The sequence below is a fragment of the Lasioglossum baleicum genome, chromosome 2, assembly GCF_051020765.1.
Source record: "Lasioglossum baleicum chromosome 2, iyLasBale1, whole genome shotgun sequence".
Taxonomy (NCBI): Eukaryota; Metazoa; Arthropoda; class Insecta; order Hymenoptera; family Halictidae; genus Lasioglossum; species Lasioglossum baleicum.
The window spans coordinates 15,829,338-15,841,853 of NC_134930.1; the positions used below are offsets into that span (position 1 = coordinate 15,829,338).

The 12,516-nt window shown below is 33.6% G+C and overlaps 2 protein-coding genes across 4 annotated transcripts; one reads left to right on the top strand and one right to left on the bottom strand.

Moving 5' to 3' along the window:
* Window positions 1-193: 193 nt before the first annotated feature.
* Window positions 194-2,900, bottom strand: Nsmase (neutral sphingomyelinase). The gene is made up of 7 exons (XM_076446846.1): window positions 2,695-2,900; window positions 2,515-2,603; window positions 2,246-2,419; window positions 1,766-1,949; window positions 1,367-1,690; window positions 1,181-1,286; window positions 194-797 (listed from the first exon to the last, which is right to left on the bottom strand). Exons 2-7 carry the CDS (start codon window positions 2,556-2,558, stop codon window positions 463-465), a joined length of 1,167 nt encoding a protein of 388 aa, XP_076302961.1. The 5' UTR covers window positions 2,559-2,603; window positions 2,695-2,900; the 3' UTR covers window positions 194-462.
* Window positions 2,901-4,040: 1,140 nt separating this feature from the next.
* Sra-1 (Cytoplasmic FMR1-interacting protein Sra-1) lies at window positions 4,041-12,500 on the top strand. 3 transcript variants are annotated; one of them, XM_076446766.1, is made up of 19 exons: window positions 4,041-4,462; window positions 4,667-4,882; window positions 4,987-5,166; window positions 5,240-5,421; window positions 5,489-6,013; window positions 6,090-6,294; window positions 6,365-6,579; window positions 6,688-6,818; window positions 6,897-7,067; window positions 7,181-7,263; window positions 7,472-7,540; window positions 8,170-8,243; window positions 8,394-8,799; window positions 9,102-9,301; window positions 9,361-9,890; window positions 9,973-10,067; window positions 10,139-10,377; window positions 11,005-11,152; window positions 11,228-12,500. In XM_076446766.1, the coding sequence occupies exons 2-19, from the start codon at window positions 4,673-4,675 to the stop codon at window positions 11,441-11,443; spliced, it is 3,879 nt and encodes a 1,292-aa protein (XP_076302881.1). In that variant the 5' UTR covers window positions 4,041-4,462; window positions 4,667-4,672; the 3' UTR covers window positions 11,444-12,500. The 3 variants fall into 3 exon arrangements, with proteins under 3 accessions (XP_076302881.1, XP_076302887.1, XP_076302875.1); XM_076446760.1 differs by having other exon boundaries at window positions 4,042-4,462; window positions 4,655-4,882; XM_076446772.1 differs by lacking the exon at window positions 7,472-7,540 and having other exon boundaries at window positions 4,655-4,882.
* The last annotated feature ends 16 nt before the right edge of the window (window positions 12,501-12,516 follow it).

The window sequence follows — 12,516 nt, forward strand, 5'->3', positions numbered from 1 at the left end:
TGCGAATCTTTATGCAGATTGCAAATGTTTTGCGTTAATTATTAAAAAAAAACAGTATAATACAAATTCATTTTATCTTTTAATCATTTCAATAAATTGCGATTAATATTATAACATTCTTGAATTCTTTTACTATAGTGTATGTCGCCTACCAATTTTTGTGATAAATGCATAAAAATTCGCAGACTACATATTGCTAATATCGTAGACATAACACATTTATAAGTGAACGCTCTAAATAATTTTTTAAACGATACAGCTTGATTATTGTCCTATAGTGATATGACAATGAAGATCTTAATGAATAGAAATGCTAAGATTCATTGTATAAAGAAATATACTTCTGTTATCAATAAGAATATCATTGAATATTTTTTATCAAATGTGTATTCGAAGAATAGTTTAAAAGGGAAGTCAAAATTTTTAGTAAACTATGTACTTGTGCATTGTATGTACATACTCTTATGTTTTATAGAAATTTGTCAAATAAATTTCCATCCCTAAACAGCCTGCTCTTAAAGCGTTTGTTTCTGCACTATTCCATATAGTACCCATGAACAAAGAATAGCATAGTATCGCAGTCAGAAAAGCACGAATGACATTGAGCCCAATGCTTATAGATACAGACTCAATAGTACAATCAAATCCCATAGACCAGACCACTGGAACTATTAATATCATAGCAAATATTAAATACCAAATGCGTTGTCGGCAAACTCTTCTTAACGATGATTCACATATACTTGAAGCTCCTTTCAATAAATCTTTAACGTCTATACTTGTTGGCTCAGACTGACCTGAAAAAGTAATATTAATAAGTAGACTGCGGATCTTTATGCAAAATGAAAATGTTCTATATTAATTGTGGGAAGCAGGGATAAAATAAAAATTGATTTCATCCCTTAATGACTTTGTTGCGTTAAAAACAACATTACGATCTTTTTAAATTTTCCTAATCCTTTACTGTTTTATATTTCACCCGACCAATTTCTTCATAAATGAATAAAGATCCGCAGTCTATTAATAAGCATAAAATATTTCGGCGAACCTACAGAACAGCTACCTACTACTCGATTTCGATGACTTTGGGATATGTTGTAGGTAGCTGTTCTGCAGATTCACCAATTTTTTTTATAGAACAATGTTTTAATTGTTTAATGCGTTACTTCACTTATCTTACCAGGGCTAATACTTAGAGTAGCCATAATAGCCTCATGATCGGAGTAACTGAAGTCTTTTTGAGGTACTCGTACTGGAAAAGGATGATGAAAGTCTTTTACCTCTACCTATAAGTAATACATTGTTGGTAATATTACACGGTACTTAATGATTCGAATATGATAATTGTAAAAATTATTCAACATACTTTATGAAATTTTGAGCCCAAATATAAAATATGATCTATACGCTTTCCATCTGGGAATTTCCTAGCAATTTTAGAACTAGTATAACTGTTATTGGCACACATATTCGTCCCTAAATTATTTGAAACACTTGAGCAAGCATCAGTTAAGCCGGCAACACCACAAATGATTTTATAAGCCAAATCTTGTGGCTCTGTATTGAGATCACCTGCCAATATCACAGAATCAGCTCCACCACAAGTCATTCTAACAAACTGGGCAGTATCGAATGCTTGTAAAACTCTGTGTGCAAGATATTCGTCGTTACTACTATATTCCGCATGCAACTAAAACATCCAATACATTAAATATAATTTTTAAAGAACATACAGAAACCAGGAAAGTTTAGTAGTCGCTCTTACATGTGTAGTATAAAGATTAACATTCAAATCATGAATTTTAAGCCTGCAAAGTCCAACACCTTTGCCACCAAACCAATCTCCATGGTGTACTTTATGCACATACCCATTTAAAGGCCACTTATGGAACATTACGTCTTCGATGCGATACTTCGATAAGATACAAATCCCTGATCCAAGCACGCCACTAGATGCATAATTAAAAGGATTTCAATGTAAACGTAATGAATAGACAGTGGGTCTTTATGCATTTAAAAATGCTGGAGTATTAAATTTAACAGAATTTTGTACGATTTTTATTTATTTTGGATCTACAAATGCTATTACTAATGAAAATAGAATTTTATTTGGTATCACTTTCTTAAAATTTGTCTATAAAAATTGAAAATTGCATAAATATCCACAGTCTTGTAATAAATGTTAATTTGTGTAACGTCATATTATTTAAAAATGATATTTTCAGCATACTAATGATATAAATACCTATAAAAATAATGCGAATAAGGTAGTTGTTCTTCCGTCTTGGCTTTAAGCATCTTAAAATCGTTAACAGACCATACTTCTTGTAGACAAATAATGTCATAGTTCTCGCTGGCAAATTTCTCAGCAATCGCTTGCATACGGCCTGTTCTGTCCTTCGAAACATATGGTATACCCCTACAATAGATAAGATGTACACAATGATAAGAAAGTACAAAAATACATGTACATTAATAAACTCTGAATACAAATATTATAGAATAATTACTTACCAACAATTTAAAGTTAAAATATTTATAATCACTTTGTCCGACATTTTTCATATGTGCTTTAGTCAGGTATATGCATTTAACACCACTCTCTGTTAACACATTAGATTTTGTACAGCTCCGATATGTATTCGTATTTGTTTATACAAATTATTTTATATTTTTTAATTCAAGGTTTACTACCACTATAAATTTTTCATCTAAACTTCTCCACGATATTGTTGAAGTTCAATTTGTTCCGCTACGAATTCAACATGAAAAGTTTTTGAATAGTTCAATTGTTGACGAACTATGACATACTGAGTTGAGTACTGTACTGCACTGTATTGTACTGTATTGTACTGACACTGACATACTGTGACGTACTGACAATGAGTGTCAGACGCGGACTAGTATGCAGAATTGTAGACCAGAGGGAAAACTTTTATAAAAATATTTGATAATCGTGCCTCTGACTTTGGTGACCTTGAAGCACTACTTACAGTTCAAAACTAATTTAAATGTATATAAATCTCATAGTAAGTAATAAGTAGATGCGGATCTTTATGCAAATATCGTTTTTGAAAATTTTCAAAAATGCTAGGATGTAAAATATGACAGAATTTAGTACGATTTTTATTTGTTTCCACTTTCTCAACATTTGCCTACAAAAGATTAAAAATTGCATGAAAATCCGCAGTCTACTATAAGCAAGGAAAACTGAGATTGATAAATTGGAAAGACTTTGAAAACAAATCATGAAATCAAAAATTAAGTATAATTATATAATGTAATCAAATGTAATTTACGGAACGTGTTTAGTACCTGTAGATAAAGAGGATTTCTTCTCTGCGTACACACTTGAATGCGGAGTTTCGTTACGTAAAGATATTGGAGTTTCACTTTCGTACTACAATAGTTTTCTCTGTGGCAGAGTTTAAATAGTGTTCATGACCACTGCCACTGATGGCCACACATTTTGTTCTTTTGTACTAGCATATCACAAATAATGACACAACTGCACAATTGTCTATCGCATATCAATTCTCAATTAATCGTTTGCAACAGAGACATTATTTTAGCTCATTGTCAGTACAACATGCTGCACGTTATATGTATATGCGTTACATTTATACACGGAAATTGAACACCAAAAATACTTTGTTATGAAAAGTACAATTTCTGTGTAGCACAAATATTATTTTTATCATATTTTTCGGCAAAAATATAAAAAAAGAATTATTCAAATCATGCATGCCGTGGTAGTTGTTTAAAAAAATGAACATTTCGATTACATTGATTGACTTCTGACGTCGAATAGAATGTTTGAACACGCATTGATAATCAAAATGTGTTCTGATTAAAAGTCGGTGGTGCGATGTAGAAGTCATAATCTTGTTCTACAAATTAATTGAATTAAATAGATTAATATTCCTCTGATATTCGATTTCGAAAACCTTTTATAGTAATCGCAATATATATATAGTTATATCGTCGTGTGCAATATGTATCTAAAATATGTATATATATACGCATATAATACTCTGACAAGCAGATAGTTTCGAAGTGTTAACGAAATTATAGTCATCGCGAGGTAACATAAGTCATTTTAAATGGAAATTGTTTAACGAAGGACGTGGGAACTAAGCAGAATGCGGAATATATATATTTACTGATATGTATCACATATATACATATACATTCACAAGGACACATTACAGTAGTATATGAAACTGTTGTACATATGCAAGGCTTGAGTATTGTTGATAGGATAATCATCCCATGTATGTTTTCTAGTGGGAGGGTGGAGTATTAGATTTTCAATTCGATAGATTCGTAGCACAGTTCGAAATTGTGTCAAAATGTGTTAATTATATCGTGAATTTTTTATGAACTATTTCGTTTTCCTGTAGAGCAGTATAAGTTTCTAGTATACTTAAATAAGCTACTAGGCACTGTAACCTCCTTAGAGGTAAGTAACGTTACGAATGATAATTATTTTATACCGTTTTTTATACGCGATCACCGAGGATCTATAATTTAGTTGTATATCTCTATAAAAATTTCACGTTCGTGAATATATACGTAGATAATTTTAAAAAGACAATTATAATGTCTAATTATATATTTCTATATAATTCAAATAATTATTCTACTTATGCAGGTTTACTTCTAGGCTGAAATGACTACCGATAAAGTAACTTTGGGCGATGCTTTGTCCAATGTCGATGTGCTCGATGAGTTTACTTTGCCGGACGAACAGCCGTGCATTGAAGCACAACCGTGTTCTGTAGTATATCAAGCCAATTTTGATACTAATTTTGAAGATAGAAATGGTTTTGTTACGGGGATAGCTAAATATATCGAAGAAGCTACAGTTCATGCGAGCTTGGTAAGAATAACAAATTATTTTACTCTGTACTTACAGACTATAGTAAATACTATAGACGACGACTAACAGATTTTAATATGATGATAAATATATTTACTTTAAAGAATGAACTATTGGAAGAAGGATTAAAACATGCTGTTATGTTGTATACATGGAGATGCTGTTCGCGTGCAATTCCACAACCGAAATCAAATGAACAACCAAACAGAGTAGAAATTTATGAAAAGACTGTAGAGGTATTAGCACCGGAAGTAAATAAGCTGCTTAATTTTATGTATTTTCAAGTGAGTATTCAACCCCTTCATCATTTTATCCATATCTATACATACATATAATCTCAATTTTCTTATTTTGTAGAGAAAAGCGATTGAAAGGTTCTCCGGGGAGGTGAAACGTTTGTGTCATCATGAAAAACGGAAAGATTTTGTTTCCGAAGCGTATTTGCTTACATTGGGAAAGTTCATCAATATGTTTGCAGTTTTGGACGAATTGAAGAACATGAAATCTAGTGTGAAAAATGATTATTCCACTTATAGGAGGTAATTGTTATCTCTCTATGTTATCATGTTAGAGAGCCTATTGTCTGATCGTGTTCTTTGATTCCAGAGCTGCACAGTTTCTTAAAGTGATGTCCGATTCCCAAACATTACAGGAGTCGCAAAACTTATCGATGTTTCTAGCCACCCAAAATAAAATTCGCGATACGGTGAAAGAAAATCTGGAGAAAATTGCAGGATACGAAGAGTTACTTGCGGATGTGGTCAACATATGCGTCCATATGTTTGAGACTAAAATGTACTTGACTCCAAACGAGAAACACATGTTGGTAAAGGTCATGGGATTTGGGCTATTTTTGATGGATAGCGAATTGTGCAATATCAATAAATTAGATCAGAAGAAGAAATTAAAATTGGATCGGATCGATAGAATTTTTAAAAATCTGGAAGTGGTGCCGCTGTTTGGTGACATGCAAATTGCACCTTTCAATTACATCAAACGTTCGAAACACTTTGATGCATCAAGGTGGCCATTGTCTTCTTCGTCAAACAGTATAAGCCCGCAAGCAGATCTTATGGTACATCTGCCACAAATCCGAGAAGATCATGTGAAATACATTAGCGAATTAGCAAGGTAACGATATATGTATACTGATGGTTTTGTTTAAAAACTTGCAAGAAACAATAGTTATTTACAAATCTCGATACAGGTACAGTAACGAAGTGAGTACCACGTACAAAGAATGCGGCAGTGATGTAGAAAATAGAGAAACTGCTGAATTAGCTTTACGCGGATTGCAGTTATTGTCACAATGGACAAGTGTAGTAACAGAACTTTATAGTTGGAAGCTGCTTCATCCTACTGATCACCACATGAACAAGGAATGTCCACAGGAAGCCGAAGAATATGAAAGAGTAACATGGAATTTACATTAATTATAAATTCTGATAAAATCGTGTATATTGATTTCTTTCGTTTTGGTAGGCTACACGTTACAACTACACGGACGAAGAAAAATTTGCTCTAATAGAAGTGATCGCAATGATCAAGGGGCTGCAAGTATTAATGGCGCGCATAGAAACGGTTTTCATTGATGCAATACGTAGAAACATATACGCAGAACTGCAAGATTTCGTACAACTTATTTTGCGAGAACCACTGCGCAAAGCCATTAAAAATAAAAAGGATCTCATCCGAAGGTTTGTACAATATTGCTTACTTACTTTTAATACCTTTATATATATATATATAAATATAATATATTTATTTGATCCATGAATTAAATTGTTCGTTGCTCTCTTTTTCAGTATAATCGTGTCTGTGAGAGAAACTTGTGCAGATTGGCATTTCGGAGTAGAACCATTAGGAGATCCTGCTTTAAAGGGAAAGAAAGATCCTGACAATGGATTTGGTATTAAGGTGCCACGAAGGAATGTTGGTAAGACAATTATGCAAAGACAATTCCTTTTTATAACATCGCGAAGTCTCAATTTTGTTTAAAAGAATTTGTTTTCAGGGCCTTCTTCAACTCAACTTTACATGGTTCGTACTATGCTGGAATCATTAATAGCTGATAAGAGTGGTGGAAAACGTACTCTGAGAAAGGACATTGATGGCCAGTATCTTGTCCAGATCGACCAGTTTCATAAAACTAGTTTTTATTGGAGTTACCTCTTAAATTTTGGCGGTAAATAGAATTAATTATAATTCGTTATAGACCAGAAGTTACAATTAAAGGGGAACTTATTAGATTGATACAAACATTGATACATATTTCTACTATGTTCTTTTTATTTGTAGAATCATTGCAAGACTGTTGCGATTTGTCCCAATTATGGTACAGAGAGTTTTATCTAGAGATGACCATGGGACGAAAGATACAGGTAATTGAAAACTCCTTTGGTATTATTTTTTTTTTACTCTATGCTCAGAGACATGCAAAGATATCTTTAAATGGAAAATGTAAATCGGTGTTTTTACTTCGTTTACCTTGATTTATCTTTGATAAACATAGAAGTAATCTACGCCTTGTATTACTACATGAAAAATACTATCAAAAATAGCGTTTTGTGTGCTTGATTTCATGACTAGAAATGCCAAGTACGTCACCAGCATAATGAAGAGTGCAGCGACTTGATCACCATGGAGAAACGTATCCAGGTACTCTGTTAGACACGAGTGATTGTAGCAACGTTGCTTCCGCTTATAACTTACTGCAGTATACAACCATTGATATGGTTTACTGGTTTCATTATCACTGCATTTATCCATGTTGCAAATTGCATTTTGTATAGATAGAAGATCTATTCTCTGTATTACTGACAATTTGAAGAATGATCATTTCAAAGTGTGGTATTAGTCGTGTTTGAAGTTTATTTTGTCGATAGTTTATGTAAATATTTGTGTTCGTCCTTTACATCAGCTTCAAGAACAATATCGAGGAGTATTTTACGAAATAGTTGCACGTTTATAACACAAGCACAGTAACGGACATGAAAGACGAAAATGAAATCCGACGAATAGCACGTTCAATCGTTTATTTGATTTCAACTAATTATTTTCTATGTAGCATGCATTAAGTGATGAAATCAATGTATATTTATGTGATGGTAGCATTCTTGAAGCACATAATATTTCTAACGTTGTACTTTTACGAACGTACAACTGTGTGGTTCCTCTAATTATTTTATTAACACTTGGGGTTTGTAATTAGTTGAATCTCGTACTATTCTGCACTAATGCCGAAGTGAATTCTCAACACCATCATAATTTACTGATGCATGTTTCAGTTCCCCATCGAGATGTCTATGCCATGGATATTGACTGATCATATATTGCGAAGCAAAGAACCATCGATGATGGAGTAAGTTTACTTAATATGTGTCGGCGATTACGACGTGAAAAAAAAACATGAAAATCGAAATTGTTTTTGCTTTCTGACTTACACCATTTTCGTAATTGCCGGTACGTATAATATCTATGTATGTTTATGAATATATCATTGTACTTTCAGATATGTTCTGTATCCACTGGATTTGTACAATGATAGTGCATTATATGCACTGACAATATTCCGTAAACAATTTCTTTACGACGAAGTGGAAGCTGAAGTGAACTTGTGTTTTGATCAATTCGTTTACAAGCTTAGCGAACAAGTTTTCGCTCATTACAAGCAATTAGCCTCGAGTATATTGTTAGACAAAAGGTTCCGAGTAGAGTGTGTCGCTCTCGGAGCATACCTACTTCCATATCCTCGTGCCAACAGATATGAAACATTATTGAAACAAAGACATGTTCAATTGTTGGGAAGGAGCATCGACTTGAATAAGTTGATTACCCAGCGTATTAACGCGGACATGCAGAAATCGTTGGATTTAGCAATTAGTAAATTCGAGTCTGGCGATATCACAGGAGTTGTAGTAAGTTGAATGATTGAATGTTTCGGATTCAGTCTTACATGTACAGTAGAACTTCGATTATCTGTGCTAATTAGTGGAACATGATTTTTCGGATAATGCAACAATTACATAATTTCAGTGCTGAATTTAATCCTTATTGAAGTGTGCAGTAAATCGTGTAGCGTATGGGTTGGTTTGACGCAAACTAATTCTTTGTGGAAAGTATTCAGATGATAAAGAATTCGAACATCAGAGGCCCTGATAATCGAGGTTCTACTGTAATTTAAAATGAATGTACAACTGATTTATGTCGCGTGCTTCAGGAATTAGAAGGACTTCTACAAGTCAACCGTCTTACCCATAAACTTTTAAGTAAATGGCTTGCGTTAGACGAGTATGATGCAATGTTCAGAGAAGCTAATCATAATGTTTTGGCCCCTTATGGGCGAATCACGCTTCATGTCTTTTGGGAACTGAATTATGACTTCTTGCCAAATTATTGTTACAACGCAGCAACAAACAGGTATTTTTACAGTACAGTAGATTGAAGTGTTTGTCTCATATTTGAAATATATTTAACAGGTTTGTAAAATGTCGAGGACTTCAATTTGTACAGCCAGTCCATCGAGATAAGCCACCGCAAATGTCGCATCATTATCTTTGGGGCAGTAAACAGTTGAATTTAGCATACAGCACACAGTACGGACAGTATTGCGGGTTCGTTGGTCCGCAACACTTTCGAACAATGTGCAAGCTCCTCGGTTACCAAGGAATAGCAGTAGTCATGGAAGAGCTTCTGAAGATAGTAAAATCTCTGATTCAAGGGAGCTTACACCAGTTCACCAAGACCCTAATGGAGGCTATGCCAAAAGTTTGCAAACTTCCTAGATACGATTATGGATCTCCAGGTGTCTTGGGATATTATCATGCTCAATTGAACGACATCGTGCAATATCCTGATGCAAAAACTGAGCTCTTCCATAATTTCCGAGAATTCGGCAACACGATTCTGTTTTGTCTCTTAATGGAACAAGCTTTGTCGCAAGAAGAAGTTTGCGATTTGTTACATGCGGCGCCGTTTCAGAATATATTGCCTAGGCCTTACTGCAAAGGTACAATCTCAAACTGAAGAACAGCACTGTTACATTTAGCAACCGGTGAACCTACCAACTATTCCAACAATTGTATTTTCAGAGGGCGAAAAGCCGGAAACTAAACAGAAACGACTTGAAGCTAAGTACGCAGCCTTACAGATCGTCCCGAATGTAGATAAACTAGGTACAGCTAAGGTAAGTGATCAAAAGTATGAAATACTCGTCTTCTATATTATACATTATTTGGGAAATTGTTAATCTTACAGCAAGCAATGATTGCCAGAGAGGGAGATTTATTGACTCGAGAACGACTTTGCTGTGGTTTGTCAATATTCGAAGTAGTACTTAGCAGATTGCGCAGTTTCTTGGACGATCCCATATGGGTTGGTCCTCCACCGGCGAATGGAGTGATGAACGTTGACGAATGCACAGAATTCCATAGACTGTGGAGCGCGTTACAATTTGTTTATTGCATTCCCGTCGGAGAAACAGAGTTTACCGTTGAGTTAGTAACACATGTGTACCATTATAATAGGATTTATTACAGTAATGTCCGACTGTAAGTCTTGTTGAAAACTTAACTGTATGTCGCTACGCAAGGGGCCTAAAAGCTCGAGCTGCCTGGGTCGCCGAGCAGTATAATCCGATACCGGGCGGGTATATCGGTGTGAGCTACTAATCCAATTGCAAAACTTCTTCATATTTCATTATTTTTTTTATGAAACTTGCACCAATTTATTTGTGACATTTTTCTAATAAAAATGATACCAAATATGATATAAGTCCGATGATATTTACGCAAGGAAGAACAGCGCAAGACTCTCCATGTCTCTTTCCCATACACTGTCCTTCTTTGCGTCCAAAACTTTCATGGTTCAAGTCAATATAATTGCAATTATATTTTCATTAGAAAAATACCAAGAATAAGTTGGTCAAAGTCTAATTAAAAAATAATGAGAAATAAAGAAGTTTTGTTTACCCTTCTCGGCGACCAATGCATCTTCAGCTTCGCTGTTTGAAGCCACAAAAAAATAGTGTCCTGCTCATGTCTAAGTCACAACACAGAACCGAGAAATGACTTACAGTCGGACATGAGATGGAAACAAAGATACAATATTGTCTACCATTGCAGAGAATTATTCGGGGAAGGTTTGCATTGGGCTGGATGTGCTATGATAGTACTACTTGGCCAACAAAGACGTTTCGAGGCTCTTGATTTCTGTTACCATATCCTAAGAGTGCAACGGGTAGACGGAAAAGACGAAAATGTTAAAGGAATCGTAAGTGTCCACGTTCATAACTAGACTGCAGATTTTAGAATATTATAATCATTTGTGTTTCATTATGTCGTACAGCACCTGAAAAGGATGGTGGACAGAATCCGAAGATTTCAAGTATTAAATTCGCAAATCTTTGCCGTATTGAATAAGTATTTGAAGAGCGGAGATAGTGATGCAACAAGCGTCGAACATGTTCGATGCTTTCCGTCGCCCATTCATCCCTCGCTTGCTCATGTACAGCAGCAACACTATCATACGCCAGAATATTTACGTCAAATGAACCATCAATAAAGTAACTTTACAGGCAAGCATATTTGTAATACAATATAATTAAGGCTGAGTCCAACTTTTTATGCAGCTCGTGTTCACGAGCAATAACGTACTGTAATAACGATTTAAAATATTTATTTAAGATTTTTTAAGAATAAATATTGAGCATTTAATATATTGCATTCTATCCTCTCGTCAGTATAAATATACGATATTCAATAATATCGATGCAGTTGTATTTGTCAAGCCAAATTATTTTATTGAAACAAATCAGATCTTTTTTGCATCAATACAAGATGCATTTGTTTTTTAAGATGTTGAATATTCTGCTTGTTTGTGTATGGTGTATTACTACATAAAATGCTAGTAATATTTAACATATTAATAATTAATCGATAAGAACATTCATATATCCGATTAATGTACGATAGTACTTTCATTATTAATCATTTGTTTATGTAGGAATATGAAAATTTCTTTAAAGACTTCAGAAAGCCTTCAGCGTTAGCATTATCGTTGTACATTATCAGTATTATTTATTCTAATTTATATTAGCAAAAATAATTTAAATTTCATAATATATTATGAATTCTTATATTTTGTTTATACATCGTACTGTATTCAAATTTTCACGAGTTCATTTTAGTGATTAAGTATAAATTAAGTACGAAATGCTTGTAATCACAGTAGCAAATACGAAGCGAATTTTTGTCACTATTTAGAGAATCTTTTTTTACAATATGCTTTAGTCAATATCAAGTAAACTTTGATCACTAAAATTGTACAATAAGTAACTTGTTGTAAATTACGAATTGTAAAATGCAATGGTTACAAGTAAACGTTCCAAAGCGTGTACTTTATAATATTTTTTAGAGAGATACACAGAATTATACAACTTTAAGTTTTGTACTCCTTTCTTCCTTATCTTTCTTTTTATTCAATCTATCATATGCTAAAAAATGTATATTAAATCTACTAATCTGATAAGTTAAAAAAGATCAAGTTGTCTTTATAGATGGCAAACTAATAGTGCAGGCCCAAATTTCTATCTTACTATTGTATACGATCACTACTGGCGTCTGTCAAGACATATT